General features: G+C 40.4%; 2 protein-coding genes across 4 annotated transcripts in view; one reads left to right on the top strand and one right to left on the bottom strand.

Moving 5' to 3' along the window:
* The window catches only part of NUP210L (nucleoporin 210 like), a 100,998-nt gene extending 75,750 nt beyond the window's left edge, over window positions 1-25,248 (top strand). The window contains 11 exon segments of the mRNA XM_036015395.1: window positions 152-327; window positions 4,552-4,769; window positions 6,657-6,691; window positions 6,693-6,790; window positions 12,260-12,393; window positions 19,325-19,474; window positions 20,872-21,122; window positions 21,554-21,758; window positions 24,426-24,527; window positions 24,988-25,062; window positions 25,151-25,248. Of these exon segments, the coding sequence (XP_035871288.1) occupies window positions 152-327; window positions 4,552-4,769; window positions 6,657-6,691; window positions 6,693-6,790; window positions 12,260-12,393; window positions 19,325-19,474; window positions 20,872-21,122; window positions 21,554-21,758; window positions 24,426-24,527; window positions 24,988-25,062; window positions 25,151-25,248 (1,542 nt within the window).
* Window positions 24,206-27,520, bottom strand: RPS27 (ribosomal protein S27). 3 transcript variants are annotated; one of them, XR_004900684.1, is made up of 5 exons: window positions 27,421-27,520; window positions 27,002-27,110; window positions 26,305-26,415; window positions 25,598-25,781; window positions 24,206-24,570 (listed from the first exon to the last, which is right to left on the bottom strand). XR_004900684.1 is itself a non-coding variant. In XM_028502883.2 (4 exons), exons 1-4 carry the CDS (start codon window positions 27,424-27,426, stop codon window positions 25,753-25,755), a joined length of 255 nt encoding a protein of 84 aa, XP_028358684.1. In that variant the 5' UTR covers window positions 27,427-27,520; the 3' UTR covers window positions 24,206-25,752. The 3 variants fall into 3 exon arrangements, 2 of the variants coding, with proteins under 2 accessions (XP_028358684.1, XP_035871287.1); XM_028502883.2 differs by having other exon boundaries at window positions 24,206-25,781; XM_036015394.1 differs by lacking the exons at window positions 24,206-24,570; window positions 27,421-27,520 and adding an exon at window positions 27,190-27,367 and having other exon boundaries at window positions 25,687-25,781.
* Window positions 27,521-27,996: the final 476 nt, after the last annotated feature.

Raw genomic sequence — 27,996 nt, 5'->3', positions numbered from 1 at the left:
TTTTTCACTCTGACTTAAGTCATCTCAAATCAAGAGCTATTTCCTATAAAAGAGAAACACTATTTTTATCATTGCCTATAACTCTCAGAGTATGGTCACAGCTCCTCTCCAGTGCATTCTTCTCTGTACCAGTAAGTTTTATCTCCCACAGGTGGCACCCGTGACATACCTGCGAGTGAGCAGCCAACCCAAGCTATACACAGCTCAAGGAAGGATGCTGTCAGCCTTTCCCCTGGGCATGTTTCTCACCTTCACTGTTCAGTTTTATAATAGCATCGGAGAGAAATTTCACACACACAATACCCAGCTTTATCTGGCTCTAAACAGGTATGGAAGTCAAAGGAATGGTGTTGACACTATGGTAGAAATTCTTGCAGAGTAGGCTAGTATTATATAGCAGCCAGTAAATTGCTCTCACATTCTGCACTTTGTTTGAATCTAATCTTTGTTTCTTTCTTTAAGATGGAAAAAGACCAGAGTGGTATTAGTTGTTCAATGAAGAAAAAGTTCAGGATATTTTGAATCTGGCAAGTTCTAGTTCACAGAAAGCTTCCATAGGTAGCTAATTGGAGTATTATAAACAGCCTTGCTGGGACTTCCAGTCAAGTTGGAGGCATAGGTAAATACACTGTGCCTCCTTGCACAACCAAAAGAAGGACTACAACAACAAATTTAAAAACAAAAAATGACCAGAACTGACAGAAAATTGAACTGTATGGAAGTTCAACAACCAAGGAGTTAAAGAAGAAATATCCATCCAGACTGGTAGGAGGGGCAGAGAGGACTCATGGCAAGGCCTCAGCTGTCAAACCCAGCAAGGTGGTGGCTGGTGGAGTGGGTGGTCCCACATTCGTGTGCATTTAAACTGAAAAGAACAGCTAGGGAGCAAGACAGACCACTCAACCCAGAGTTCCAGTGTGGGGGAATAAAGCCTCAAACCTCTGACTGAAAACACCTGTGGGGATTGAGGCAGTGGTGGGAGAGTGTTCCAACCTCACAGGAGAGTTCACTGGAGAGACCCACAGGGTCCTAGAACATACACAAACCCACTCACCCAGGAATCAGCACCAGAAGGGCCCAATTTGCTTGTGGGTAGTGGGGCAAGTGACTGAAAACTATCAGAGAGTGGAGCAAGCGCCATTGTTCCCTCTTGGACCCCGCCCCCACATACAGCGTCACAACACAACAATGTGGGTTGACCTGCCCTAGTGAACATCTAAGGCCCCGCCCCTTATATGTAACAGGTATGTGAAGACAAAAACAAATGGCCCAAATGAAAGATCAAATCAAAGCTCTAGACAAAATACAACTAAGCAATGGATAGCCAACCTACCAGATGCACAGTTCAAAACACTGGTAATCAGCATGCTCAAAGAATTGGTTGTATATGGTCACAAATTAGAGGAAAAAATAAAGGCTATGCCAAGTGAAATAAAGGAAAATGTACAGGGAACCAACAGTGATGGGAAGGAAACCGGGACTCAGATCAATGGTGTGGACCAGAAGGAAGAAAGAAACATTCAACCAGAACAGAGTGAAGAAATAAGTTTTCACAAAAATGAGGAGAGGCTTAGGAACCTCCAGGACATCTTTAAACATTCGGACAACATCCAAATTATAGAGATGCCAGAAGGAGAAGAGGAAGAACAAGAAATTGAAGCCTTATTTGAGAACATAATGAAGAACTTCCCCAATCTGGCAAAGGAAACAAACTCCCAGGAACTCCAGGAAGCTCAGAGAGTCCCAAAGAAGTTGGACCCAAGGAGGAATACACCAAGGCACATCATAATTACATTAACCAAGATTAAAGATAAGGAGAGAATCTTGAAAGCCACAAGAGGAAAGGAAAGAGTAACTACAAAGGAGTTCCCATAAGACTGTCAGCTGATTTCTCAAAAGAAATCTTTCAGGCAAGAAGGGGCTGGAAAGAAATATTCCAAGTCATGAAAGGCATGGACCTACATCCCAGATTACTCTATCCAGCAAAGCTATCATTTAGAATGGAAGGGTAGATAAGGTGCTTCTCAGATAAGGTCAAGTTAAAGGAGTTCATCATTACCAAGCCTTTATTACATGAAATGTTAAAGGGACTTATCTAAGGAAAAGAAGATAAAAAATATGAACCGTAAAATGACAAAAAACTCACAATTATTAACAGCTGAACTTAAAAACCAAAACAAAAACAAACTAAAGAAACAACTAGAACAGGAACAGAATCACAGAAATGGAGATCACATGGAGGGTTATCAGCAAGGGAGTGGGGAGAGAGGGGTAAAGGTACAGAGAATAAGTAGCATAGATGGTAAGTAGAAGAGAGACCGGGGGAGCTTAAGAATAGTATAGGAAATGTAGAAGCCAAAGAACTTACATAGATGACCCAAGGATATGAACTAAAGGGGTGTGGGATGCAGGTAGGAGGAGGTGCACAGGGCAGAGGAGGTGCCATATTTATTAAGGGGTGGGGGGAAATGGGACAACTGTAATAGCATAATCAATAAAATATATATTTTTAAAAGTCATGCTGGGGACTTCCGGAAAGATGGAGGAATAGATGGACGCACCGTACCTGTCACACAACCAAGATTAGAACAACAATAATTTACAGACAGAATAACACTCAGAAATGATAGAGGATTTATCTGAACGGAAGTCGGACAGCCAAGAAGTTGAAGTAGACCCATACATCCAGACTGGTAGGAAGAGACGAGCCGGGTGGGCGCGGGGCCGGTGCAGGTCAGCGGCGCGCAGAGGTCGGGGAAAATTTGGCGCGAAATCGGCGCACCAGCCATCCGGGGTGCAAGAGCGCAGCGATGATCCCTGAGTACGGAAGCTGCGGCTGGCGGACCCAGTGGGGCAGCGATTGTGGACCAGGGCAGAGCTCGCAGCCCAGGATCCCAGAGAAGCCCAGGAGAATGGAACTACCGCCATTGTTCCCTCCCGTCCCCGCTCCTGCCCCCACCCCCACATATAACGTCACAATCTAGCGACTGGGGTGCCCGGCCCCGGTGAACACCTAAGGCTCCGCCCCCCACCATAACAAGAGCGACCAGACCAAAAAAAAAAGGAGAGACAGGGAAAGACATAAGACATGTTTCCAACAGAACAGATCAGTCCCCCAGGACTCATCCTTTTGAGCGACCAAGAAATAGCCAATCTATTAGATGTACAGTTCAAAACACTGGTGATCAGAAAGCTCACGGAATTGGTTGACTTTGGGCGCAATTTAGATGAAAGGATGCAGGTTACCATAAAAGAGATGCAGGAAGATACGCAGAGGAGAGCAGATAGTGAAAGGAAGGAATCCGAGTCTCAAAACAACACAGTGGACCAGAAGGAAGATAGAATCAACCAAGCAGGAAAGCAGGATGAAATAAGAATTTAAAAAATCGAGGAAAAGCTTAAGAGCATCCAGGGCACCTTTAAACGTTCCAACATCCGAATTATAGGGGTACCAGAAGGGGAGGAGCAACAAGTGGAAAAGTTATTTGAACAAATAATAAAGGAGAACTTCCCCAATTTGGCAAAGGGAACAGTCTTCCAAGAAATCCAAGAAGCTCAGAGAACCCCAAAGAAGTTGGACCCAACAAGAAACACACCAAGGCACATCATCATTACATTAGCCAAGGTAAAAACAAAGGAGAGAATCCTAGAAGCAGCAAGAGATAAGGGGACAGTAACCTACAAAGGAGTTCCCATCAGACTGTCAGCTGATTTCTCAAAAGAGACCTTATAGGCAAGAAGGGGCTGGAAGGAAATATTCCAAGTCATGAAAGGCATGGACCTACATCCCAGATTGCTCTATCCAGCAAAGCTCTCATTTAGAATGAAAGGGCAGATAAAGTGCTTTTCAGATAAGGTCAAGTTAAAGGAGTTCATCATTACCAAGCCTTTATTACATGAAATGTTAAAGGGACTTATCTAAGGAAAAGAAGATAAAAAATATGAACAGTAAAATGACAAAAAACTCACAATTATTAACAGCTGAACTTAAAAACCAAAACAAAAACAAACTAAAGAAACAACTAGAACAGGAACAGAATCACAGAAATGGAGATCACATGGAGGGTTATCAGCAAGGGAGTGGGGAGAGAGGGGTAAAGGTACAGAGAATAAGTAGCATAGAATGTAGGTTGAAAATAGATAGGGGGAGGGCAAGAATAGTACAGGAAATGTAGAAGCTAAAGAACTCATAAGTATGACACATGGACATGAACTAAAGGGGAGGAATGTGGGTGGGAGAGGGGGGTACAGGGTGGAGGGGAGAGCAGGGGGGAAATGGGACAACTGTAATAGCATAATCAATAAAATATATTTTTAAAAAAAGTCATGCTGAAAAAATTTTTAAATTAAAAAAAAAAAGCCTTACTGGGCACTGTATATATGAAGGTAATAGACTAATTTCTGGCCCCTAGTTGCTCACACCCCATTGTAGAATTCCTTCTGAACTTTTGAGCTGTTGAATATAAGATGTTGAAAGAGGGTCTGCCCTCAGAACTGTTTTCCTAACTATTGCCTCTTTTCAGAATTTCTGCCTTTCATGTCTCCTTTCAGAGATGACCTACTGCTTATTGGACCAGGGAACAGGAACTACACTTACATGGCCCAGGCTGTGAACAGAGGGGTGACACTTGTGGGGCTCTGGGATCAGAGGCACCCAGGCATGGCAGACTATATTCCTGTAGCTGTGGAACATGCCATTGAGCCAGACACCAAGGGTACCTTTGTTGGAGATGTCATCTGCTTCAGTACTCACCTCCTCAACCAAAATGGTCTGGATGCCTTCCCTTTCTTAACCTCACAACTGACTGGATTATAAAGCAACTTGTCCCTTAGAGGATAATTTTTTCCCCAAATTATCTGAAATCTTAGGGCCTCTCTTAGAAAGAAAATGTTTTTATATTTTTTATTATTTTCATGCCCATTTCTCTCAATAGCCAGTCATTATAGCAGACCGTCATATTTATTAAGTGCCTATTGAATGCATAGCTCTATGTAGTGTACTATGTAGACAGTGTAGGGTCCTGTGCCTTCTCCATTTCCAATTTCTGAGAGGAGGGTACATGCTAAGTTGAAGTAAACGATGAAAAAGAAGGAAAGAACAATAAGGCTTTAGTTCTAAGAACCAATTTGTGTATAGTGTTTTGTGAAGCCCATTGAAGGCCTAACTCCTCATATGTCATCACTGTAATAAGGTTTTGGCCTTACTATTTTGATCAACAAGAGCATTTCTGTTCTAAGAAGTACTACTGAGTTAAGAAAACCAGTCCTTCAACCTGGCGTGTGACTCAGTGGATTGAGTGCCAGCCTGTGAAGCAAAGGGTTGCCGGTTTGATTTCCAGTTGGGGCCCATGCCTGGGTTGCAGGCCAGGTCCCCAACAGGGGGCACGCAGAGGCAACCACACATTGATGATTCTCCTCCCTCTCTCCCACCCTTCCCCTTTGTCTAAAAATAAATAAATAAAATCTTAAAGAAAGAAAGAAAATCAGTCTTTGGTTACAAATGATGATAAATATTTGGGCTTACAGATAGCATATTTCTGAATGGTACACACTGACTGAGTGTATGCATCCAAATAATCCATCCAAATAAGGCAGGCTTTGGCTTTGTATCTTCTCTGGGAACTATGGGTATATGTTTTTAGGTAAAGTGATGTAATGCTGGACCTGACTTTAACATTAACTATATATTTTGGACTTGATACAAAGGGAGCTCTATCAGACTAAGTCAAATTCTCCAATCCTGTAAACAACTGACTTGCAAGCACCCTGTACTAACATGTAATCCAGGGCTGGTGAGCTAACTCTGCTTTAAGGTTGACAGAATTATAATGCCATGATTATTAACCTCTTGTCATTGAGGCAGAGGCTCTTTTACTCTCTTTTGCTAGGGTTTATCAGGATTGTCCCCCTGTCTCCATTCTGGAATATTCTTGGCATCCCAAATCCATACTACTTTGGATGAAGAAGCAAGGGGCCCCATGCCAGGATCAGTAATCTAGCCTGACATTTGGCATTCTTCTGCCACCTTGAGATTTAAGCCAAAATAAATCCTTTCTCCTGCCAGTTGGTCAGTTTCTTACAGTCTTTGTGCTAGTATCAATTGGTAGTTCAAAGCAGAATTTATCTTTAGCAAGGTTTAAAACAAAGTTTAACTAGAGAGTTATCCATACATGAAATGAGTTTTCTTTAGTGAGAACTAAGTACCTTTTATGATTATGAAGGTTACTAAGTAGCTCTTATTTTATTTATTTATTTAATCCTCATCGAGGATAAGTTTATGATTTGAGATAGAGAGAAATAGCAATGGTTGCCTCCCTTACATGCCTAGACCAGGGATTGAACCCGCAGCTTTTGGTGTACAGGACGACGCTCCAACTGAGCCACCTGGACAGGGCGGTTCTTCTTATTTTGCTAGCATGATATGTGAAGGGGATCCTGCCATTCAAAAAACAAAAGTTATGCCCTGGCCAGTGTGGCTCAGTGGATTGAGCATCAGCCTAAGAACCAAAAACAAAGTTATCCTCAAAGCTGGGTGTTGCTCTTGGGGAGAGAGATCCAGTTGCTTGACTGGCTAATGGTTTAGAGTCTGAGTAAAGTTAAAGTGGCTACCATGTATATCAAAGGTTGTAGTCAAGTGGCTTTCTCTGTCTTTCTAGGTGAACCCGGGATATTGATGATTTCTACTGACAGTAATTTTACAGACAGACACTGGTCACTGGGGTAGGAGATGGCCAGGGAGACCAGGAATAGCAACAATCTTTCATGACAATCCAGGACTGGTGAAAACATAATCGAGAGGTTAACCTAATGATACCAGGGGTTGAAGAGACAAGGGTGACTATTTCTATTGAGGGAATAATGCATATAGAAAAAAAAAACCACTCATATATCAGAGGTAAAAATAGCCAACAAGCTTATTGGAACATGAATGGGAAACACTATTAGGATTCTTAACCAGAAGAATGACTAGACTTATATCACTTGACTACTGGTTGGGTACTAAACTGTAGGAATGAGGGTAGAAGTTGAGAACCTAGTTGGGAGGTTATTATTGCAGTAACCCAGTGTAGATATGATAGTGGATCAGGGTTGGTAATAGAGGAGGAAATGAGCAGTTGAACTGATATATATAATTATATATTTTTATATATATGTCTAAATATATTATTAAGGTAGAGCATAGAATTACCTGACAGATTACATGTAGAGTGTTAAGGCAGTCAAGAATGACTTTGACATTTTTGACTGGACAACTAAAAGGTCAAAGTTGCCACCAAATGAAATGGGGAAACTGTAAGTGGAACAGTTTTGGAGAGAAGGTCAGCTCTGGACATGCAAAAAGTGGACATGGAGGTAGCTGTGTATAAGAGTCTGGGAGTCACAGGCATAGAGATGACATGTAAAGCCATTAGATCACCAAGGGAATGGGTATAAACAAACAAACAAAAAAGGCCCAAGGACTGAGCTCTGGGGACATTCTAATATTAAGAGATGCTGAGAGAGGAAAGGAGCCAACAAGAGAGACTTAGAAAGAAATGACCAGTGAAGTAGGAGGAAAACCCAAAGATTTTGGTGTCCTGTAGCCAAGTGAATACAGGGGAAGGGAGTGATCAACCATGTAAAATGCTATTAATAGGTCAAGTGAGCTGAAAACTGAATCATGACTGAGGGTTTTTAGAACATGTAGACTGGAAACTGATGAGTAATTTTCAGTGAAAGTGATGGAGTGATGTTTTGACTGGAGAATTGGAAAAGAGGACTCAGAGACAGTGGATAATGGGACAGCTCTTCAAGAAGTTGGAGTCAAAGTCTGTATTGCTGATTATTTTTTAAAATCGGAAGAAATAATGACTTGGGAATGATTCAGTAGAGAAGAAAAATCTGATGAGGTGAAGGGAGAATTGCTGAAGTGATATTCTTGAGTAGGTGAGATGGGGTGAACGAGTGAAGAGGTTGGCTTGATGAAGCCTTTCCATTTCCCTTAGATACAGGTACATCTCCTTCCACTGTGCTCAAAGAACTTGTTTGTTCCTCTTTTCATTCCTCAAATGTAATAGCTATCATTCTTTGAGCATCTACTATGGGCTTGGCACTTTACATCTATTTTTTAATTTTGATTTTACATCCAGTACAACTATCATTTTTAATTTGCACAACCTGCAAAGTAGAGTGTTTTACACATGAGTAAATTGCCCAATAAATGCCTATATAATATCTGGTGCATTCTTTTGAAGAGCTCACAGTCTAGTGGTGACATAAATAAGTACATGTAGACTGCATAAATAATGAAAACATAATTGATCACTGCTTTACTAGTGGTATATCATATATCCTCTTAGAATACAGAAGAAAATCATTAATTCTGTCTAGACATTAAACCTAAAGTTTTCAGAGGTAACAATGAAACTGAGTCTTGAGGACGAGATATTTGTTTGGCAAGAAAACGGGAGAAGGCATTTTAGACCAAAGACATAGGTGTGCAAAGGCAAAAAAAGTATATGTTCTGTTTCCCCTGTCTGGTGTGGCTCAGTTGGTTGGGCACTGATCTGCAGAGAAGTTGCTGGTTCGATTCCCAGTCAAGGGTGCATGCCTTGGTTGCATCAGGTTCAGTCCCCAGTCAGGGCATGTGCGAGAAGAAACTGATGAATGTTTTCTCTCACACTGATGTTTCTCCCCCTCTCTTTCTCCCTCCCTTCCCCCTCTCTAGAAATAAATAAATAAAATCTTTAAAAATATATGTATATTGTGTTTGAAGACCAACAAGTAAACCAGGGTGGCTTTAGCATAAGTTACAAGGGAAGAGAGGGAAAAACTTACTAACATCCAAAAAAAGAACTTGTATAAAGAGCAGATTAACAGCCCTGCCTGGGTACTAAGTTGGTTAGAATGTCATCCTTATACGATTATGGGTTCAATCTCCAGTCAATATACATACAAGAATCAACCAATGAATGCATAAGTAAGTGGAACAACAAATCAATGTTTCTCTCTCTTATATTAATAAATTTTAAAAATATTTTTAAAAAAACAGATAAGAATGTTGAGGACAGAGATAATATGAAAGGACAACCAGAAAAAAAAAAAAAAAAGATTGAGAAGGGTCCAGGTACTACAAAACCAAGGAGAGAATTCTGGCCAAGATGGAGGCGTAGGTAGATACATTGTGCCTCCTCACACCACCAAAAGGACAATGACAAATTTAAAAACAAAAAACCAGAACTGACAGAAAATTGAACTCTATGGAAGTCTGACAACCAAGGAGTTAAAGAAGAAACATTCATCCAGACCAGTATGAGGGGTGGAGATGGGCAGCCAGAGCAGAGAGTACTCACAGCAAGGCGGGCAGCTGGAGGATCAGTGCAGGCAAGGCCATGGCTGGTGGAGTGGGCAGTCCTACATTTGCATGTGGATAAACCAGGAGGAACAACTAGGGAGAGAGACAGACCACTCAACTCAGGGTACCAGCTTGGGGAAATAAAGCCTTAAAACCTCTGACTGCAAAAACCTGTGGATGTTGCAGCAGCGGGAGAAACTCTGAGCCTCACAGGAGAGTTTGTTGAAGAGACCCACAGGGTCCTAGAATGTACACAAACCCACCCACCTGAGAATCAGCACCAGAAACACCCAATTGCTTGTGGGTAGTGGGGCAAGTGACCAAATGCCAGCCAAGAGCCAAACAAGTGGCATTGTTCCTTCTCAGACCCTTCCCCCACATACAGCTCCACAACACAACAATATGGGTTGCTCTGCCCTAGCGAATACCTAAGGCTCTGCCTCTTACTACATAACAGGCACACTGAGACAAAAAAAATATTGAAGGGACTGAAAAGTTCCAGAAAAAATACAACTAAGCAATGAAGAAATAGTCAACCTATCAGATGCAGAATTCAAAACACTGGTAATCAGCATGCTCACAGAAATGGTTGAGTATGGTCACGAAATAGAAGAAAAAGTGAGCTATGCAAAGTGAAATAAAGGAAAATGTATAGGGAACCAACAGTGACAGGAAGGAAACCGGGATTCAAATCAGTGACTTGGAGCAGAAGGAAGAAAGAAACATTCAACCAGAACAGAATGATGAAACAAAAATTCAAAAAAAATATGAGGAGAGGCTTAGGAATATCTGGGACAACTTTAAACATTCCAATATCTGAATCATATTCAGAAGGAGAAAAGGAAGAACAAGAAATTGAAAACTTATTTGAGAGCATAATGAAGAACTTCCCCAATCTGGCAAAGAAAACAGATTTCCAGGAACTCCAGGAAGCTCAGAGAATCCTAAAGAAGTTGGACCCAAGGAGGAATACACCAAGGCACATCATAATTAGCCAAGATTAAAGATAAGGAGAGAATCTTGAAAGCAGCAAGAGAAAAGAAGACAGATACCTACAAAGGAGTTCCTATAAGACTGTCAGCTGATTTCTCAAGAGAAATCTTGCAGGCAAAAAGGCTGGAAGAAATATTCAAAGTCAAGAAAGGCAAGGACCTACATCCAAGATTTCTCTATCTAGCAAAGCTATTATTTAGAATGGAAGGGCAGATACGGTGCTTCCCAGATAAGGTTAAGTTAAAGGAGTTCATCATCACTAAGTCCTTATTACATGAAATGTTAAAGGGACTTATCTAAGAAAAAGATGATCAAAGATATGAACACTAAAATGACAACAAATCACAACTATCAACAACTGACTGTAAAACAAACAAACAAAAAAGAAACAGAACCACAGAAATGGAGATCACATGGAGGGTTATCCATGTGATATGGATAGAGGAGAGGGAGAAGGGAGAATGAGGGAAAAGGTACAGGGAAGAAGATGCATAAATGGTAGGTACAAAATAGACAGGGAGCCCTGGCTGGTGTAGCTCAGTCCATTGAGTGTCAATCTGTGAAGCAAAGGGTCACTGGTTCAATTCCCAGTCAGGGTGCATGCCTAGGTTGCGGGCCAGGACCCCAGTATGGGGGCACATAAGAGGCAACCACACATTGATGTTTCTCTCCCTCTCTTTCTCCCTCCCCCTCACTCCAAAAAGTAAATAAATAAAGTCTTAAAAAAACAGGGGAGGTTAAGAATACTATAGGAAATAGAGAAGCCAAAAAACGTATATGTATGACCCATTGACATGAACTAAGGGGGGTAGAATGTTGGTGCAAGAGGGGTTAGAGGGCAGAGGGGAATAAAGGGGGTGGAATTGGGACAACTGTAATAGCATAGTCAATAAAATATTTTTTTAAAAAAGAAAACGAAGGAGAAAGGGTGTCACAAAATGCAAGAGAAGGAATGGGCTATGGTGTCAGGGCTACAGAAGTTAAAAAGATCATTTAAATTCCAATTTGTATACTTTGTAAAATCCTCATTTAATTATTCACTAACTAGCAGACACTCATTGGGCCTCTTATATGTTAGTGATTGTGATAGGCTCTGGAAATACAAAGATGAGAAAGACAAAACTTCCCTTACTGAGCTCTTAATGTAACTAACTTGGGTTTAAGGCTCTTGAATTTTTTTTTTAAATGTGGTAGTACCAAGGAGACTGGACAATATACTGCATTTATTTATTTTTTAAAAAATTATTTACTTATTGATTGTATAGAGGGGAGGGAGTAAGGTAGAGGGGTATATGTATTCATTGGTTGATTTGGTATGTGCCCTGACTGGGAATCAAACTGTAACATTGGCACAGCAGGTGACACTCCAACCAACTGAGCTACCTGGCCAGGTGTATATTGCATTTAAATTGATGATATCTCAGGGGGAAAGGCTCATCATCACCTTTCTTTCTAATGATTAAGCACTAGCCTTATATACAAGGCACAGTACAGGATACAAAGGGATAAATTAGGATTTTAAGTTAAAGAACTTAGACCCTAATAGGAAGAATTATAACAAGTATAAAAATACCTACAATATAAAGCAGAACATTACAAGTATATTGAGAGAAACCAGAGTATCTTGAAGTTTCAGAAAAGGTTGAGATTATATGCAATGAGAGAGAAAACTTTCTGAAGTTGCAATTGTCTTCAAAGGCATTTTAATAGGGAGTTATACAAAGAGAAGATATATCAGAAGGAATAATGAACAAGACCTCCTTTTTGAAAAAAAAAAGTTATTTTCCCATAAGATTTTGAGGTTCTCAAACATGTGATCATAGAAGGGCAATTCATGTGAAATGGACACTTTTGGTTAAATAAGTTTTGAGGGGTGAAGAAGGAGGGAACCAGATTCTGTAAGATATTAGGTATAGACTTTCCTTTGGTTTCCTGACAGGTGGTTGTCAATGCATCATCAAGATTAACACACAGTTATGACCTCAAGACTTACCTCACCAACACCCGCAATTCAACTGTGTTCAAGTTCTTCATCATCACCGGCAGAAATGGTGTCAATCTTAAAGGTTGGGAATCTCTTCATAGGTGTGAGTGATTGTTCCCAATTCATTTACCCCTTTGCACTAGCAATACAAATTTCCTTTTATTTCAAAATTGACTCCACTTTAACAAATAAATCATTTGGGAGGTATGACAGCTCAAAAATTATGACTGGATTAAGGATTTGAAACAGGTTCAACCTAATCCCTATTGTCTTTCTAGGTATATAACCCTGCCTTAGAACAGGAGGTAGTCTAGATCAGGGATTTCCAAACATGGCTGATTTTCTTTTTCTTTTTTTTAAGATTTTTTTTTTTTTTTTTGAGAGAGGGGAAGGGAAGGAGAAAGTGAGGGAGAGAAATATTGATGTGGGAGAGATACATTGATCAGTTTTCTTTCTCACACCCCCAACTGGGGACCTGGCCCTCAACCCATACATGTGCCCTGACTGGGAATCAAACTTGAACTGGCAACCTTTTCAGTTCACAGGCCAGCACTCAATCCACTGAGCCACATCAGCCAGGACAAAACATCGGCTGATCAAGGAAATTCTTTTTTTAAGAAAAGAATCTCTCTTAAAAAATTACAGTTCTTGCTCTGGTCAGTTTGGATCAGTGGTTGGAGCATCATCCTGTAACTGAAAGATTGAGGGGTGCTTTCCCAGGGACGGGACATACCTACATTGGGGTTCCATTCCTAGTCTGGGTACATATGGAAGGCAACAATCAATGTTTCTCTTTGTCCTTCCTCTCTCTCTAGAAGCAATGAAATGTCCTCAGTGAGGTAAAAAGAAAAACAAAACAAAAAATACAACAGCCTTGGGCTCCATCCAGAAATACAATAAATTGGGATAGGGCCTAAGATACAATTCTTTTAAAGCTTCCCAAGATTAAGAATTGTTGGACTAGGTGACATCTGAAATGTTATTTGCTCAGTAAATTGCCTAGTATGCCTTTTTCTTTTTTTTGGTTTGTATTGCACTATGATGTATAGTCAAAAAAAAGGTGGAGTAAAGAAAACTAAAATACTAGAAGCTCCTAATCAATTCCAGCTATGTTAGGAATTTTTATATTTATCTAATTTAACAATTACCATGTAGTAATTATCATTATTTTAAAGATGAGAACACTGAGCCTAAGAGCAAGTAACTTAAAACATAACAATCAGTGGCCAAAGTGGTAGATATGTCCACTCCAAAATCTATGTACATGATTTCATTCCTTGTTTTCCCCTAAAGAAAAAACAAACCCATACCCTGCAGCCAGTTGTCTCTGTTGGTTGGTGCATTGTCCCATAGGCCAAAAGGTTGTGAGTTCAACTGTCAGCCAGAGCACATACTAGGTTTTGGATTTGATCCCCAGTCAGGGCGCATACATGAGGCTACCAAGTGATGTTTCTCACATTGTTTCTCTCTCTACCCCTTTCTCTCCCTCCAAAATCAATATGCATATCCTCAGATGAAGATTTTTTTAAAAAAAAATTTTTTAGAAAGAACGAATTCCAGATCTTTTCTTTTTTGGCCAAGAGAACATTCAAAACCAAGCAGAGAAGTCCAGAATATAATTATTGAATTACTATCTATAAAACTTAGGAAATTTATATGTCAACCAAATTGAAAAAAATTTAAAAAAAACTTAGGATAATTTAGCCCTGGCTGGTATGGCTCAGTGGATTGAGTGCAGGCTGTGAACCAAAGGGTCACCAGTTCAGTTCCCAGTCAGGGCACATGCCTAGGTTGTGGGCCAGGTCCCCAGTAGCAGGTGCAAAAGAGGCAACCACACGGATGTTCTCTCCATCTTTTCTCTCTCCCTTCCCCTATCCAAAAATAAATAAATAAAATCTTTAAAAGGAAAAGAAAAGAGAAAAAGAGAGAAGACTCAAATAAGTAACATCAGAAATGAAAGAGGAGAGATTATAACTGATACCACAGAAATACAAAGAATTAAGAAATTACTACAAACAACTATATGCTAAGAAACTTGAAAACATGAATGAAATGGACAAATGTCCAGGAAAATAAAATCTCCCAAAACTGAATGAAGAAGCAGCAAAAAGCCTAAACAGACCAATAACAGCTGGTGAAATTGAAGCAGTAATCAAAAAATTCCTGGCACACAAAAGCCCTGGCCAGACAGTTTCACAGGAGAATTTTACAAAACATTTAAGGAAAAGCTAACTCCATCCTTCTCAGACTATTCAAAAAAACCCAAGAAGAGGGAAGACTACCAAACTCTTTTCATGAGGCCAGCATCATCAGAATCCCAAAACCAGATGAAGACACAACAAAGAATGAAAACTATAAGCCAATATTGCTGATGAACACAGATACTAAAATTCTCAACACAATATTGGCAAACAGCATCCAGCAATACATTAAAAAAGATCATATAAAAAATGATCAAGTGGGAGTCATCCCAGGGATGCAAAGATGGTACAATATATACAAATCAATAAACATAATACATCACATAAACAACAGGAAAGACAAAAATCACATGATCATATCAATAGATGTGGAAAAGACATTTGACAAGGTATAGCACCCCCAGCAAAGTGGGAGTAGAGGGAGCATACCTCAACATAATAAAGGCCATATATGAGAAACTTACAGCCAACATCATACTCAATGAGCAAAAACTAAAGGCTTTCCCACTAAGATGAGGAACAAGACAAGGATGTACAGTTTTACCACTTCTATTCAACATAGTATTGGAAGTCCTAGCCACAGCAATCAGACAAGAAAAAGAAATAAGAGGCATCCAAATTGGATAGCAGGAAGCAAAATTGTCATTGTTTGCAGATGACATGATAGTGTACATAGAAAACCCTAGACACTCTACCAAAAAACTGCTGGACCTAGTAAGTGAATTTGGCAAAGCAGTGGGATACAAAGTCAATATTCAGAAATCTAAGGCATTTTTGTACACCACCAACAAAAATAAAGTACCTAGGAATAAATCTAACCAACGAGGTAAAAGATGTGTACTCAGAAAACTACACAACAATGAAGAAAGAAATTAAGGAAGACACAAATAAATGGAAGCATATACTGTGTTCATGGATTAGAAGAATGAATGTATCAAAATGTCCATACTACCCAAAGCAACTTATAGATTCAACACAATCCCTATTAAAATACCAATGACATATTTCATAGATATAGAACAAACATTCTACAAATTTATATGGAACCATAAACAACCAAATTTATATGGAACCAAACAAAATTGCTGAATAGCTGCAGCAATTTTGAGAAATAAGAACAAAGTAGGAGGGATAACAATACCTGATATAAAACTATATTAAAGGCCACTGTAATCAAAACAGTATGGTACTGGCATAAGAACAGACACATAGACCAATGGAACAGAATAGAGAGCCCAGAAATAAACCCAAGTCTCTATGGTCAATTAATACTTGACAAAGGGGGGCAGAAGCATAAAATGGAGTAAAAATAGCCTCTTCAACAAATGGTGTTGAGATGTCTGGACAGCTACATGCAAAAAAAATGAACCTTGACCACCAATTTACACCATACACAAAAATAAACTCAAGAGGGATAAAAGACTTAGTTGTGACACCATAAAAGTCCTAGAGGAGAACATAGGCAGGAAAATCTCAGGTATTCCACACAGCCATATTTTCACCAATATGTCTCCTAGAGCTAGGGACATGAAGGCAAGAATAAACAAATGGGATCTTATCAAAATAAAAGCTTCTGCATGGCTAAAGAAAACATCAGCAAAATGAAAAGGGAACTAACTGTATGGGAAAATATATTTGCCAATGACACCTTGGACAAGGGTTTGATCTCCAAAATATATAAAGAATTCACACCCTGGCTGGCGTAGCTCAGTGGATTGAGCACGGGCTGGGAACCAAAGTGTCCCAGGTTCGATTCCCAGCCAGGGTACATTCCTGGGTTGCAGGCTATAACCCCCAGCAACCGCACATTGATGTTTCTCTCTCTCTATCTCTGTCTCCCTCCCTTCCCTCTCTAAAAATAAATAAATAAAATATTAAAAAAAAAAAAAAAAAGAATTCACATGACTCCACTCTAGGAAGACAAACAATCCAATTTTAAAAATGGGCAAAGGACCTGAACAGACATTTCTCCAAGGAGGACATACTCAGCACTTAGAGGCATAAGAAAGGATGCTCAGTATCACTACGCATCAGAAATATGTAAATTAAAACCACAGTGAAATACCACTTCACACCGGTCAGAATGGCCATCATAAAAAAAATCAACAAACAACAAGTGTTGGAGAGGTTGTGAAGAAAAGGGGACCCTAGTGTACTGTTGGTGGGAATGCAGACTGGTCCAGCCACTGTGGAAAATTGTATGGAACCCAGCAATTCCACTGCTGGGATTATACCCTAAGAATCCTGAAACACCAGTTCAAAAGAACCTATGTACCCCAATGTTCATAGCAGCACAATTTACAATAGCCAAGTGCTGGAAACAACCTAGGTGCCCATCAGTAAATGAATGGATAGAAAAACTATGGTACATTTACACAATGGAATTCTATGCAGCAGAAAGAAAGAAGGAGCTCCTACCCTTTGCAACAGCATGGATGGAACTGGAAAGCATTATGCTAAGTGAAATAAGCCAGGCAGTGAAAGAAAAGTACCATATAATCTCACCTATAAATGGAACCTAATCAACAAAACAAGGAAGCAAAATATAAGTGAAGACATTGAAATAAAGAACAAACTGACAGTTACTAGAGGGGAGCGGGAAGAGGGAAAACAGGGGAGAGAAGGGGAAGGGTCCATCAAAGATCATGTATAAAGAACTCATGGACAAAGCCAAGGTGGGTAGGATTGAGAGTGGGGCAGAGGAGAGTGGAAGGTGGGAAATGGAGACAACTGTGCCTTAATGATTAAAAAAAAAGAACAGTATAGGAAATGGAGTAGCCAAAGAACTTTTATGCATGACCCGTGGACATGAACTAAATGGGAGGATTGCCAGAGGAATAGGGTATACAAGGTGGGGCGGGGGAAGGGAAAAATGAAATGACTCTAATAGCATAATCAATAAAATATATATTTTTTAAAACTATGAGATAGCACCTCAACAAGTATTGGAGAGGTTGTAGAGAAAAAGGAACCCTTATTCACTGATGGTGGGAATGTAAGCTGGTACAGCCACTATGAAAAACAGTATGGTGGTTCCTCAAAAAAATTATGAATAAACCATATGACCCAGCAATCCCTCTTCTGGCTATCTATCTTAAAAACTTGAAAACATTTATTCACAGAGATATATGCACCCCTATGTTTGTTGCATTACTCAATGGTGACCAAAACATGGAGACAACCAAAGCATCCTTCCATAGATTGTATAAAGTAGATGTGATACATATACAGTATTGATACATATACAGTATACTATGGAATACTACTCAGCCATAAGAAAGATGAAATACTACTCAGCCATGTGCCATTTGTGACAACATGGATGGACCTGGAGAATATTATGCTAAGCAAAAAATGTCAGTCAGAAAACTAAGAACTATATGATTTTAGTCATATGTGGGAAATAAAACTGAAACTCATGGACACAGACAGCAATGTGGTGGTTGCCAGAGGGAAGGGGGTGGGGAGGGTAGTAAAGGGTAAAGGGGGCCAAATATATGGTGACATAAGATGATTTGACTTTGGGTGGTGGCACACAATGTAATATACAGATCATGTATCATAGGAAAGTGAACTTGAAACCTATATGATCTTATTAATCAGTGTCTCTCCAATAAGTTTAATTAAAATAAATAAAATTTTAAATAGAAAAAAAATAGACTCAGAAAAAGCATTAAAAAAAAAGAAGCCTGACCTGGCACAGGTTGGGCATTGCTTGCAAAGCCAAAGGCCACTGGTTCAATTCTCAGGCAGGCCTTATGTTGTGGGCCAGCTCCCTGGTTTGGGGCATACAAGAAGCAACTGATGTTTCTCTCGCACACTGATGTTTCTCTCCCTCACTTTCTCCTACCCTTCCTCTCTCTCTAAAAATAGAGCAATAAAAATTTTTTTAAATTCTGCCCTGACTGGTGTGGCTCAGTGGAATGAGTGATGGCCTGTGAACAGAAGGGTTGCCAGTTCAATTCCTGGTCAGGGCACATGTCTGGATTGCAGGCTAGGTCCCCAGTTGGGGGCGTGCAAGAGGCAACCAATGATGTTTCTCTTTCTTTCTCCCTCCCTTCCCCCTCTCTCTGAAAATAAATAAAGTCTTTTTTTTAATCCCTTAAAAAAAAAAAAAAAAGAAAAAGAAACTGTGCAGGGGATAAATCTTAACAGGACACCAGTTCCCATTTAGCTAGAATGCCATCCATTGAAACTGACTCAGTCATGGCGCCAGTCTATTTCTTTCCTTTCTTTTGAGAATTTTTATAGGAGTTAATTTGAACCAAACTGAGGACATATGCAAGGGAGCAATATCTCAAATGCTTCCCGTCTATTTCTTGCTGGCTATGTGGCTCCTGTTTAAGGCATCACTTGTAATGAATCTTCAGCTTCATTCACTTGGAAATCACTTTTAGAGATCTTCAACTTGAGTCATATTTACATGGTTTTGGAAAACAAACCTATATAGACTTAAAAAAGCTACTTCCCAGATGCAGTGCTGTATTTCTAATAGCTGTCCAATCTCTCTGTAATCTGTCTTCCTCCCACTGATAAATTCCAAAAACCTTTGAAAGGGACACCATCTCTCATATTGATAATGGAAGCCCACTATCATCGTTAACAAGCTAGCAGAGGCAAGGGTCTTCCACTACTACTCTTTCATCTTAATTGGTAGCAGAATTCAGAAAAGCTGGCAAGCAGACAGCTGTAGCAATAGCAAGTGACTCCCTGTTTTGGCGGGCAGGAATACCAACTTCTTCCATATAATGGCCTCTCCTTTTACAAATTCTTGTTAGTGATAAAAACTGTTTACCTCTTTTCTGCTATTAGGATCCTGCACCCCAAGTCAGGCTGTGGCCATTACAACAGTACTTCTTCCAGAGACCCTCATACTGTGCCATGTACAGTTCAGTAACAGTTTGCTGGACATCCCAGCAAGTAAAGTCTTTCATGTCTATTCTGATTTCAGCATGGAGAAAGGTGGGTCCCACCAGCTGAATGTGGTTTCCCTCTTGTTTTGATATTTGTGCTCTGTAACTGTGGCCCCTTTCTCAATCAACACTTTTGTTCAATCCATTCAAACTTGTTAAACATGCCTCTGTAACATCATTTTATTGTTTACAACACAATAGAAAATGCTTTCTATTATAATTTTCTATTTCTTTGTTAGTCCCTGTTGTCTCTGTGAGGGCTTGCCTTATGTCTCATTCATCTTACAGCCCCAGCAAGTAGCAGTGTTTGTTGAACTGAAAGCTATTCCAAGCAGAATAGCATTAACAAGCAGAAAGTAGAAACAGACATGACACTGGGATGACATTATATAAATCAACGATCTAAAATAGAAGATTCATGTCAAATGTAAATGGGATAGTGCTACATCATGGGAGTTTCTACTCCAAGGCCAGGCGGTGTGAACAGTATGGGTAATGATTAAGCACTGAAGCAAACTGCTGAGCACTGAATACAATGCTTGGTACCAGGACAGGCACTGGGGGTACAAAGAGGAATGAGACAAGGCTTTTAAATTTTAACTCTTACTGGTACTGCAGAGGGTAATTAGTCATGAAGATACTTGTGGGACCCCAGAAAGGCGGTGTGTCTACCTCCAACATGGGTGTTAAAGTAAGGTTTCACAGAGTAAATAACCTTTTAGAAGATGACTATGCGTGAGCTAGATGTGAAGAAAAAACAACATTTCAGATAATATACAGGCCCGCAGAAGTTTACAAAAATAAGATTAAAGCAGTTTTAAAGTATCTACTGGAAGAACATAGAATGGACAAGAATGAATGAATAATGGGAAGCAAGGAGAGTAGTAAATGGTGCCATTGCAATACTCCAAGCATGAAGGGACAAGGGTCTAGGGTAACAGAAATACTAACAGGGCAGACAGATGTCAGAGGAATTTCAAAGGATGAGTTAGCAAGATTTGGAGAAAGACCGTTTTTAAGAGTGCTGTGAAAGATGTCAAGACACCTGAGGTTTGAGCACTATGGAGAGAAATAGACCATCAAGTGGTGGTTTGATAGAGAAGTGATTCAGCCATGCTCATAGCTTGCCTTTCTTCCACAAACCCTTTCTGATCTTATCAACTGACTACTTCATTCTGTATCCCCATCATTTGTGTGCACTGTATTATGTAATACTCCCTGACATGTCCATTTACCAATAGTGGCATTCTTAAGCAACACGTTCAGTTGTAGGTTCCCTGGGACTGTTTTGTTTTGGTGGCCCATTAGTGTGCTAATACCGATCACCAGATCTAGGTTCACATTTTCTTTTGAATGTGTAGGTCACCATTTTTACTTCCTATCCTAACTCAGTTGGCTCAATAAAGCCTCTGAACATTCCTGCTCAGTTTTTCCTCTTTTCTTCAGGAGTTTATGTCTGCCTCATCAAGGTTCGACCCCAGTCAGAGGAGCTGCTCCAGGCCCTCAGCTTGGCTGACACCTCAGTCTATGCGTGGGCCACACTGGTGGGCGAACAGAGCAAGAATGGAATGCAAAGAATCCTCATTCCTTTCATCCCAGCCTTTTACATCAACCAGTCAGAACTGGTTCTTAGCCACAAACGAGACATCGGGGAGATAAGAGTACTGGGAGTGGACAGAGTTCTTGAGAAGCTAGAGGTATGTTGAGAACTGAACCAAAACAACAGTTTTGAAAAAGATGTTTTTGATTCCCAGTCTAAGACAAGGTAAAGAAAGTTTCTGAATAATCTGATAAAATTCACCATAAGAGATTCTTAAACAGGATGAAGAAAAGGTGTCCCCTTCACAATGTCAGGGGGACTCCCAGAGCCCAAAATCTAGGTTATTAGCTGAAGATAACACCAATGCTATCTTAAAACAATCATTAGAATTCTAGTTTAAAACTTTTTTGAAGCCCATTTTATTCTCACAGATCACTTTTTCAACACATCTAAGTGTGAAAAACTAAATGACTTGTCAACTAGCTAGAACTAGAAATCCAGATGTGTTACTGTGTATGTTTAAGATTGGAATGTCGGATACAAACTGCCTTTTCTTTCAGGCAAATGCTACTTTATCTTTTCTCCAAGGTCTTCCCCAGCTCCCCAGTTCTGGTGGTCCCTGGCCATAGTCACTCTTCTCTCACACCTGGCCTCGCTATCTACCCTGTGAGAGTGGTCAACTTCACTTCCCTACAGCAGATGACATCACCTGTTTTCATCAATATTTCCTGTGTGCTCACCAGTCAAAGTGAGGCTGTCCTAGTGAAAGCTATTAAGGAGAAGTCTGGTGCAGGTGAGCATTGGGGGCTCCTATTTTCAATCTAGAGAAGGAACAAGACAATGCATTACAATTAGTTAATGGAAAACATTCAGCCACTTGATCAAAACTATTCAAAAGTAGCTGAGGCATGGATCGATTTTTCTAAGCCTACTCAAAACACACTCTTCAGATAACTTTTTTAACACTAGTTACATGTGATACTTAACATATATTTAAGAATAGTCCTGGCTGGTGTGGCCCAATAGATTGAGTGCCCACCTGCAAACCGAAAGGTCGCTGGTTTGATTCCCTGTCAGCGCACATGCCTGGGTTATGGGCCAGGTCTCCAGTTGGGGACAAGCAAGAGGCAACCAAATTGGTGTTTCTTTCCCTCTCTCTCTCTCTCACTTCCCTCTCTGAAAATAAATATTTTTTTTAAAAAAAGCAACCAATGAATGCAGTAAGAACCTACTAGTGTATACAATGAAGTGGAACCTCTCTCTCCCTCTAAAAATCAATAAATAGAAAAAAAATTTTTTAAGTCCACAGAACCATCCTCCTCATATTTATCACTTCCACTAGTCCATCCCTCCAAGGAAACAGTACTTAATTACTAGGAGTGATTTAGGCTGAACCCTAGTATGTTGTTTATATGAGCACTTGATATGTATTGGTCAATAAATATCCTAAGCATGTTTATATGCATTTTAATACTTATAACTCAAAAGGGTAGATGTATTTTGCCCTTTTAGAGTTGAAGAATCAAGGTGTTCAAGGCCCCCCACTAGAAGGTTCAATGTGTGCTGTATTAGAGTAGTTTTTAAGTGAAGTTGATTCTAATAAACTCATTATGAATACAGGCAACAAACCACAGCAGTTATCAACAGTGTGAGTCTGTCGCCAATGGAATCCAGATAGTTTCATGTTCCAACTGTCACATCTCAAAATATTTTTCAAAATTGCAGTTATCAGACCTGAAGTTAGACTTTTGTTGTTACTAAAGCACATATATTACTGTATCACAAATTAGGGCTTTTAACATTTTGCTGTGTAATTGTCACCAATTAGGTTTTTTTCTATTTTGGTTAACTTTTGATATAATTGGTTTCCTTTATTTTTCTATGCATAATATATTTTGCACTTAAAAATATTACGAGATGTATAGATTTCACCAGCGGGTTATCCATGGCAAAAAAAAATTGTTAAGAATCTGCACTTCTGGAGATGAGGGATCAGTGGGAACCGTACAACCACAACCACGGTGGGTAGGAGTGGTTAGTTACAAATATTTAATCCAACCTTCAGCTCATTGACACAAGCATGTGAGAGCCTACTAGTATATTCGACATAGTTCCTACTACAGAATCATGGGAAGAGAAGGCCCAGTTGGGGAAACAGTAATTGGTTCAGTGTAACAGTGGGATGCTACAAAATACAACACCCCATTTTATTTGGCCTTTCAACAGTGGGACCTGATCAGGGATTAGTATCTTTTTAGTATATGCACTTCAAGCAACCTTATTCAGAGTGAAGCAGTTTGTCAACTGTGTGAAGCTGTGAGGCAGTTGTCAAAGAGTAAAGTGAGAGGTTTAAAACCAACTAGGAGACCACAGAGGGCCTGTAGTTGAGATGCAGAATAAGAACTAGGTGTGAGGGCCCGGTCACAATTTATAGTGGAAGAACTGGAAGTTCAGGGAGTTTAATGGCAGAAAGGAGTTCTAGACACCAAAAAATTGAAATAACCAAAAGCAGATAACCAAATATACTTCAGAAAGGAATCTCAAGTTTTATTATGGTCAAGGTTTTACACAGATCAAAATGTTCCCTAGAAACATCTTGAGTAAAAAAGGATAAGGAGCCCTTGGATTTAAGAGGTCATTAGGGACCCAAAAAAATATTACCGGGATTAGCAATTGTTATCACCACAGATTGCCACTAATGTGATGAAGGGATGTTACTCGGAGCTCAATGCATAGGAAATTTAACAGCCATTTTCAGATGGCAGGGGTTTTAAATACTCTTGTAAGCAGAGAACTAAGAGGCTCAAGAACTGGAGCCTATTACTTTGGGAATAGGAAAAAGCCAGAAAGTTGGAGCCAGGTAATATAGTTTACCTCTTTACTCTGGTAAGAAGCTAAACAATTTCCCAGAGCAACAATTTTCAACCTTTTTCATCTCATGGTACACATGATTATTAATAACTGTGGCACACCAAATACACAGGGTCTGGCACATAACACCTGTTTGACTGTGGTTGGTAGGGTAATAATGTGGATGTTAACACCTTAAGTTGAACATTTCACCTAAAATGTCATATGGTGTGCTGGAGTGTGATAGTGTTAGAATTACATGCTTATGATTTTGTAATAGAAAAGGAGCATTATTTGTGCTGGATGTTTTTTTCTTCATGACAAAAAAAGTTGTAATTTTGATTCATTCACATCAGACAGCTATTGTGCTGGCTGTTGCCATTTTTAAAAAAATGACAGACTTGTCTAAGGGAAAAAAGGTCAGTGGCCCTGTCTAAGCAGTCAAATATTGCATATTTTCAAAGTTCTTGCAACCAGTTGAAAATCACGGTTCTAGAGGGCTCGGTATTGAGTGCTTCTGCTAGATACGTTAATGGTGACAAGGTTTTAAATGCAGCATCTGCCTTGTGTTATTAAATAACCATCTTCTCTTGTTCTGGCCAATACATAGATCAATGTGAAGATTCAGGTGTCCTCCAGAAGTTCGTGGGTTCTTACCAGATCCTCTTGACTCTCTTTGCAGTGTTGGCATCAACAGCTTTCATCTTTCTAGGTAATGGACTTTTGACTTGGAAAATGCCTTTGTATTTCACAAACTAAATAAGGATGAGAATTAGTTGTTCATCACATCTAATTTGGGACAAGCAGTTGAAACTGATACAGCCTCTCTAACCCCAGTCACCTAGCAAAGGCCCCACTCAAATTATGACTACCATACACTGGATGTGGCAAACAAATACCATCCAGAAGTGTAAATCACTGCTAACCCTTAATATAATGGCTGCTTTGCTCAAATTCATAGCTAAGGATGATGTGAACAACACAACACACACTATTTTATCTACACCTGCACTTCCCCCCATCTTTTGGCCAGAAAGAGGAAAGTATCTCTAAAAATAACTGAATACAAATTTCCAAATTACTATCAAGTTACTTAATCTGAAATATTACTAAGGCCTTCCTGCAATGAAGATAAATCGGCTTCTTTACTGACATCTTTGTTCTTATTCCAGCATACAATGCCTTCCTAAATAAGATACAGACAATTCCAGTTGTTTATGTACCAACTCAAGGAATACCCGAGTCAGGTAAAGAATCACCTTCCTTATCTCCTTCAAATCTGATAACCAGGTTTTATTCACCTTTCACCTATTTCCCTTCTCCACTTATTCCTAGGTTCTTATACCTCCACTCGTTCTCCCCGCTTCATGAGTCCACAGCCCCCACCAGCCCAGAGTCGGCTGCAATACTGGCTGTGGAGCATAAGGCACTAACCTCCACTTGGACAAGTCTCCTTAACTGGAGGACACTGGAGGTTTCTTGCCCTTATCCCCCAGGAACCGCCTAGCAACAACCTCTATATTCCCAAGCCTCAGAACAAGGTTTTGGACAACTGTAAATAAAGGATCCCGAGCTGTTTTGTATTAAAGTAGTGTGTTGGATTGTGTTTCAAAGATTAACTGTCAGTTCCTGTTCTTAGTTATAAGAAAACATAAAAGTGAAAGTAAATATCTCATTTATATGGTATACCACATTTTTTTCATCAAGCTCTGAAGATTTACTTAATGTGCCCAGGTGGACAGAAATGTCCCAAATGGACTATTTAAGTACTTGGCTACTTACTTGCCCTCAATGACTAGCAGTCCATTCTTCTGGTTGTCCCTGAATATTTGAGGGAATATTTAACTTCCTAGCAGTAAACTACAAGACAATAAACAGGATGTATCCAAAATGTGTTTATTGGGATGGTTCCCCACTCATCTTGATTCGTGGTACTTTTAGTGCTGCTTCCTTCTGAAGGAGCATCCTAGAAGAAAATGGTTCAAAGTTAGCTGACAGCAGCCTACTTTCCTTGCCCCACACTCACAGAACTGATGCCTTGTGATCCACCCCCAAGAATGCTGCACCTTTTCCTTAATTCCTTTACCTAACACCTAGCCACTTAAGGACCTTTTTGGCTACAGGTCATAATAAAGCCACTTTTATCATCCACTCATCACAACTTTGGACAGTAGTGTTTTGAAATTAAGAAATATGTTGTTGGCCCTGGCCAAGTAGCTCAATCGTGGCCCAAGTGTCCCCAAACACCAAGGTTGCAAGTTCACTCCCCAGTCAGGACACGTAACAATCAACCAGTGAACCCATAAATAAGTGGAACAAGAAACTGATGGTTTCTTTCTCTTAAAAAAAAAAGTCATTTCTGCTAATATTTTGGGGGGAAAGGCTATCAAATCCAACCCTTTTTCCAAGAGTCTGATAATTTACACTACACATGATTCTTCTATCACCATAAGATTCAAAGCCCAGATTCTATTTGTTAAACAATTTACCTTCTGTAAGCCTTGCTTTTCCTCCTGTAGGCTGACAGAGGACAGTGGAGCAGCCAACACACAAAACTACCGTTTGTGCATGGCTAAAGACGGTGGTGATTTTATAGCAACCTGGAAAAAAAAAAATCAAGTAGGGGTTACATTTCTTCCAAGCCTTTCTTCACTTACACATATGCTATTATGTATTAACTGTTATATGCATGCAATAAAAACTTTTAAAATTTACTATCCTATTTGAAACTTGACTACCTGGTTCTAGGTATACATTAAAGTCAACTCAGAAGTAATCTAGGCAACCTGCCCCCACTTATGGATTTTTGGTTAATATGTCACTACCATCCTGGAGGCTGAAGGGGAAAGGAGTGGAACCACCAATTACTCAGGGGTCCTCCACCTGGGAAAGAAGGATGGCGAGCACAGACCACAACGACTCTCTGCCTCCGGATACAAATCCTTGGTGACCAAGACAGAAGCACAACACATTATCCCAGTTTCTTAACACAACGCAACGTGAGGGTTTGTACATGGGGTTTTGATGGGAAATCACTCTGGACCACTCCTTCTAAAGTACAGAATTTTACCCAGCTCGAATCTTAAGACATTGCAGCTGCTTCAAGGATACGGTACAGCTCACACTACACCTTTTTGCAATTCCTGAACCCTGTGCTTTCTCGGCTACTGCAAGTTGTCTTCTCACCTGGGCATTTCACATCCATGAAATAGGAATTGGGACTCTGCACCAGGCGCTTCTTCTTGTGTTTCCTCTTCTCCTCTTCTGGAGAGGGATGAAGGAGATCCTTTGCGAGCTAAGAGAGGCACACACGTAGAGATTTATAAACCAACGGCGAAAAGGGACGATCGAAAACATCCCCCACTGCCACACACCGGGGAGAGCTCGCCCCTCGCCGCCCCTGGTGTCTGCGCAGCTGGGCCGCCATCTTATCTCCTCTCCGCTCCCGTCTATGCAGGGGCCTCGCGGGCCTCCGCAGTCCCTGTAGTTAATGTCCTAGGAATGCGGAGGGCAAATGAGGGCCCTCTACGACTCGATATCAGCGTGAGAGGAGCGTGCGGACCGAAGAGCGAGATCTCCGCCGAAACCTGCATCAAGGAACTCACAGGCATGTTGTCGTGGGGAGGTCGTCACCGCCGGAAAGGAGCGCAAGCGGAAATCCTGCCCTTTATATCCGTCATCCTGCAGGATGTGACGCCTAGGCCTTTGCCGCCATGTTGGGAAGGTCCGTCTCTCACGGTCTGTCTGCCGTGGGGCAACGAGGGCGCTGCCATTTTTAGAAGGTCTCCAAATGAATCCTGGATGCTGAAAGGGAAAGGCTTGGAGCCAACTCCACTCCTTTGTCATGGCACCCTGTTGAGAGTTAGCTTGCTATCTTAAAAAGGTTTGCGTTTGATCTGTATGAAGAGATAAATGGGTCCTGGCTGGTGTGGTTCAGTGGTTGAGCACCAGCCTGTGAACGATAAGGTCGCTGAATCGAATCCCGGTCAGGGCACAGGCCTGGGTTGCGGCCCAGGTCCCCAGTTGGGTGCTCTCTCGTCGATGTTTCTCTTCCTTCTCCTCCCTTCCTTCCCGTCTCTCTAAAAGTAAATAAAATCTTTGAAAAAGTTTTTAAAAGATAAAAAGAAAGATTAACTTTAAGAAAAAGATAAATGGCCACTCTTCAAGTTTTGTCCTGCACT

The sequence above is a fragment of the Phyllostomus discolor genome, chromosome 14 (genome assembly GCF_004126475.2).
Source record: "Phyllostomus discolor isolate MPI-MPIP mPhyDis1 chromosome 14, mPhyDis1.pri.v3, whole genome shotgun sequence".
NCBI classification, from domain to species: Eukaryota; Metazoa; Chordata; class Mammalia; order Chiroptera; family Phyllostomidae; genus Phyllostomus; species Phyllostomus discolor.
The sequence above is the reverse complement of the archived record's forward strand: the minus strand, read 5'-3'. Positions and strand labels throughout refer to the sequence as shown.

What these genes read in the sequence shown, in the direction of transcription:
- RPS27 (XM_028502883.2), bottom strand. An exon ending in CATGGATGTGAAATGCCCAG is followed by an intron (nt 26,416 to 27,001) that starts GTGAGAAGACAA and finishes TTTTTTTTCCAG; the next exon opens with GTTGCTATAAAATCACCACC. An exon ending in AAAAGCAAGGCTTACAGAAG is followed by an intron (nt 25,782 to 26,304) that starts GTAAATTGTTTA and finishes ATTTTCTTCTAG; the next exon opens with GATGCTCCTTCAGAAGGAAG.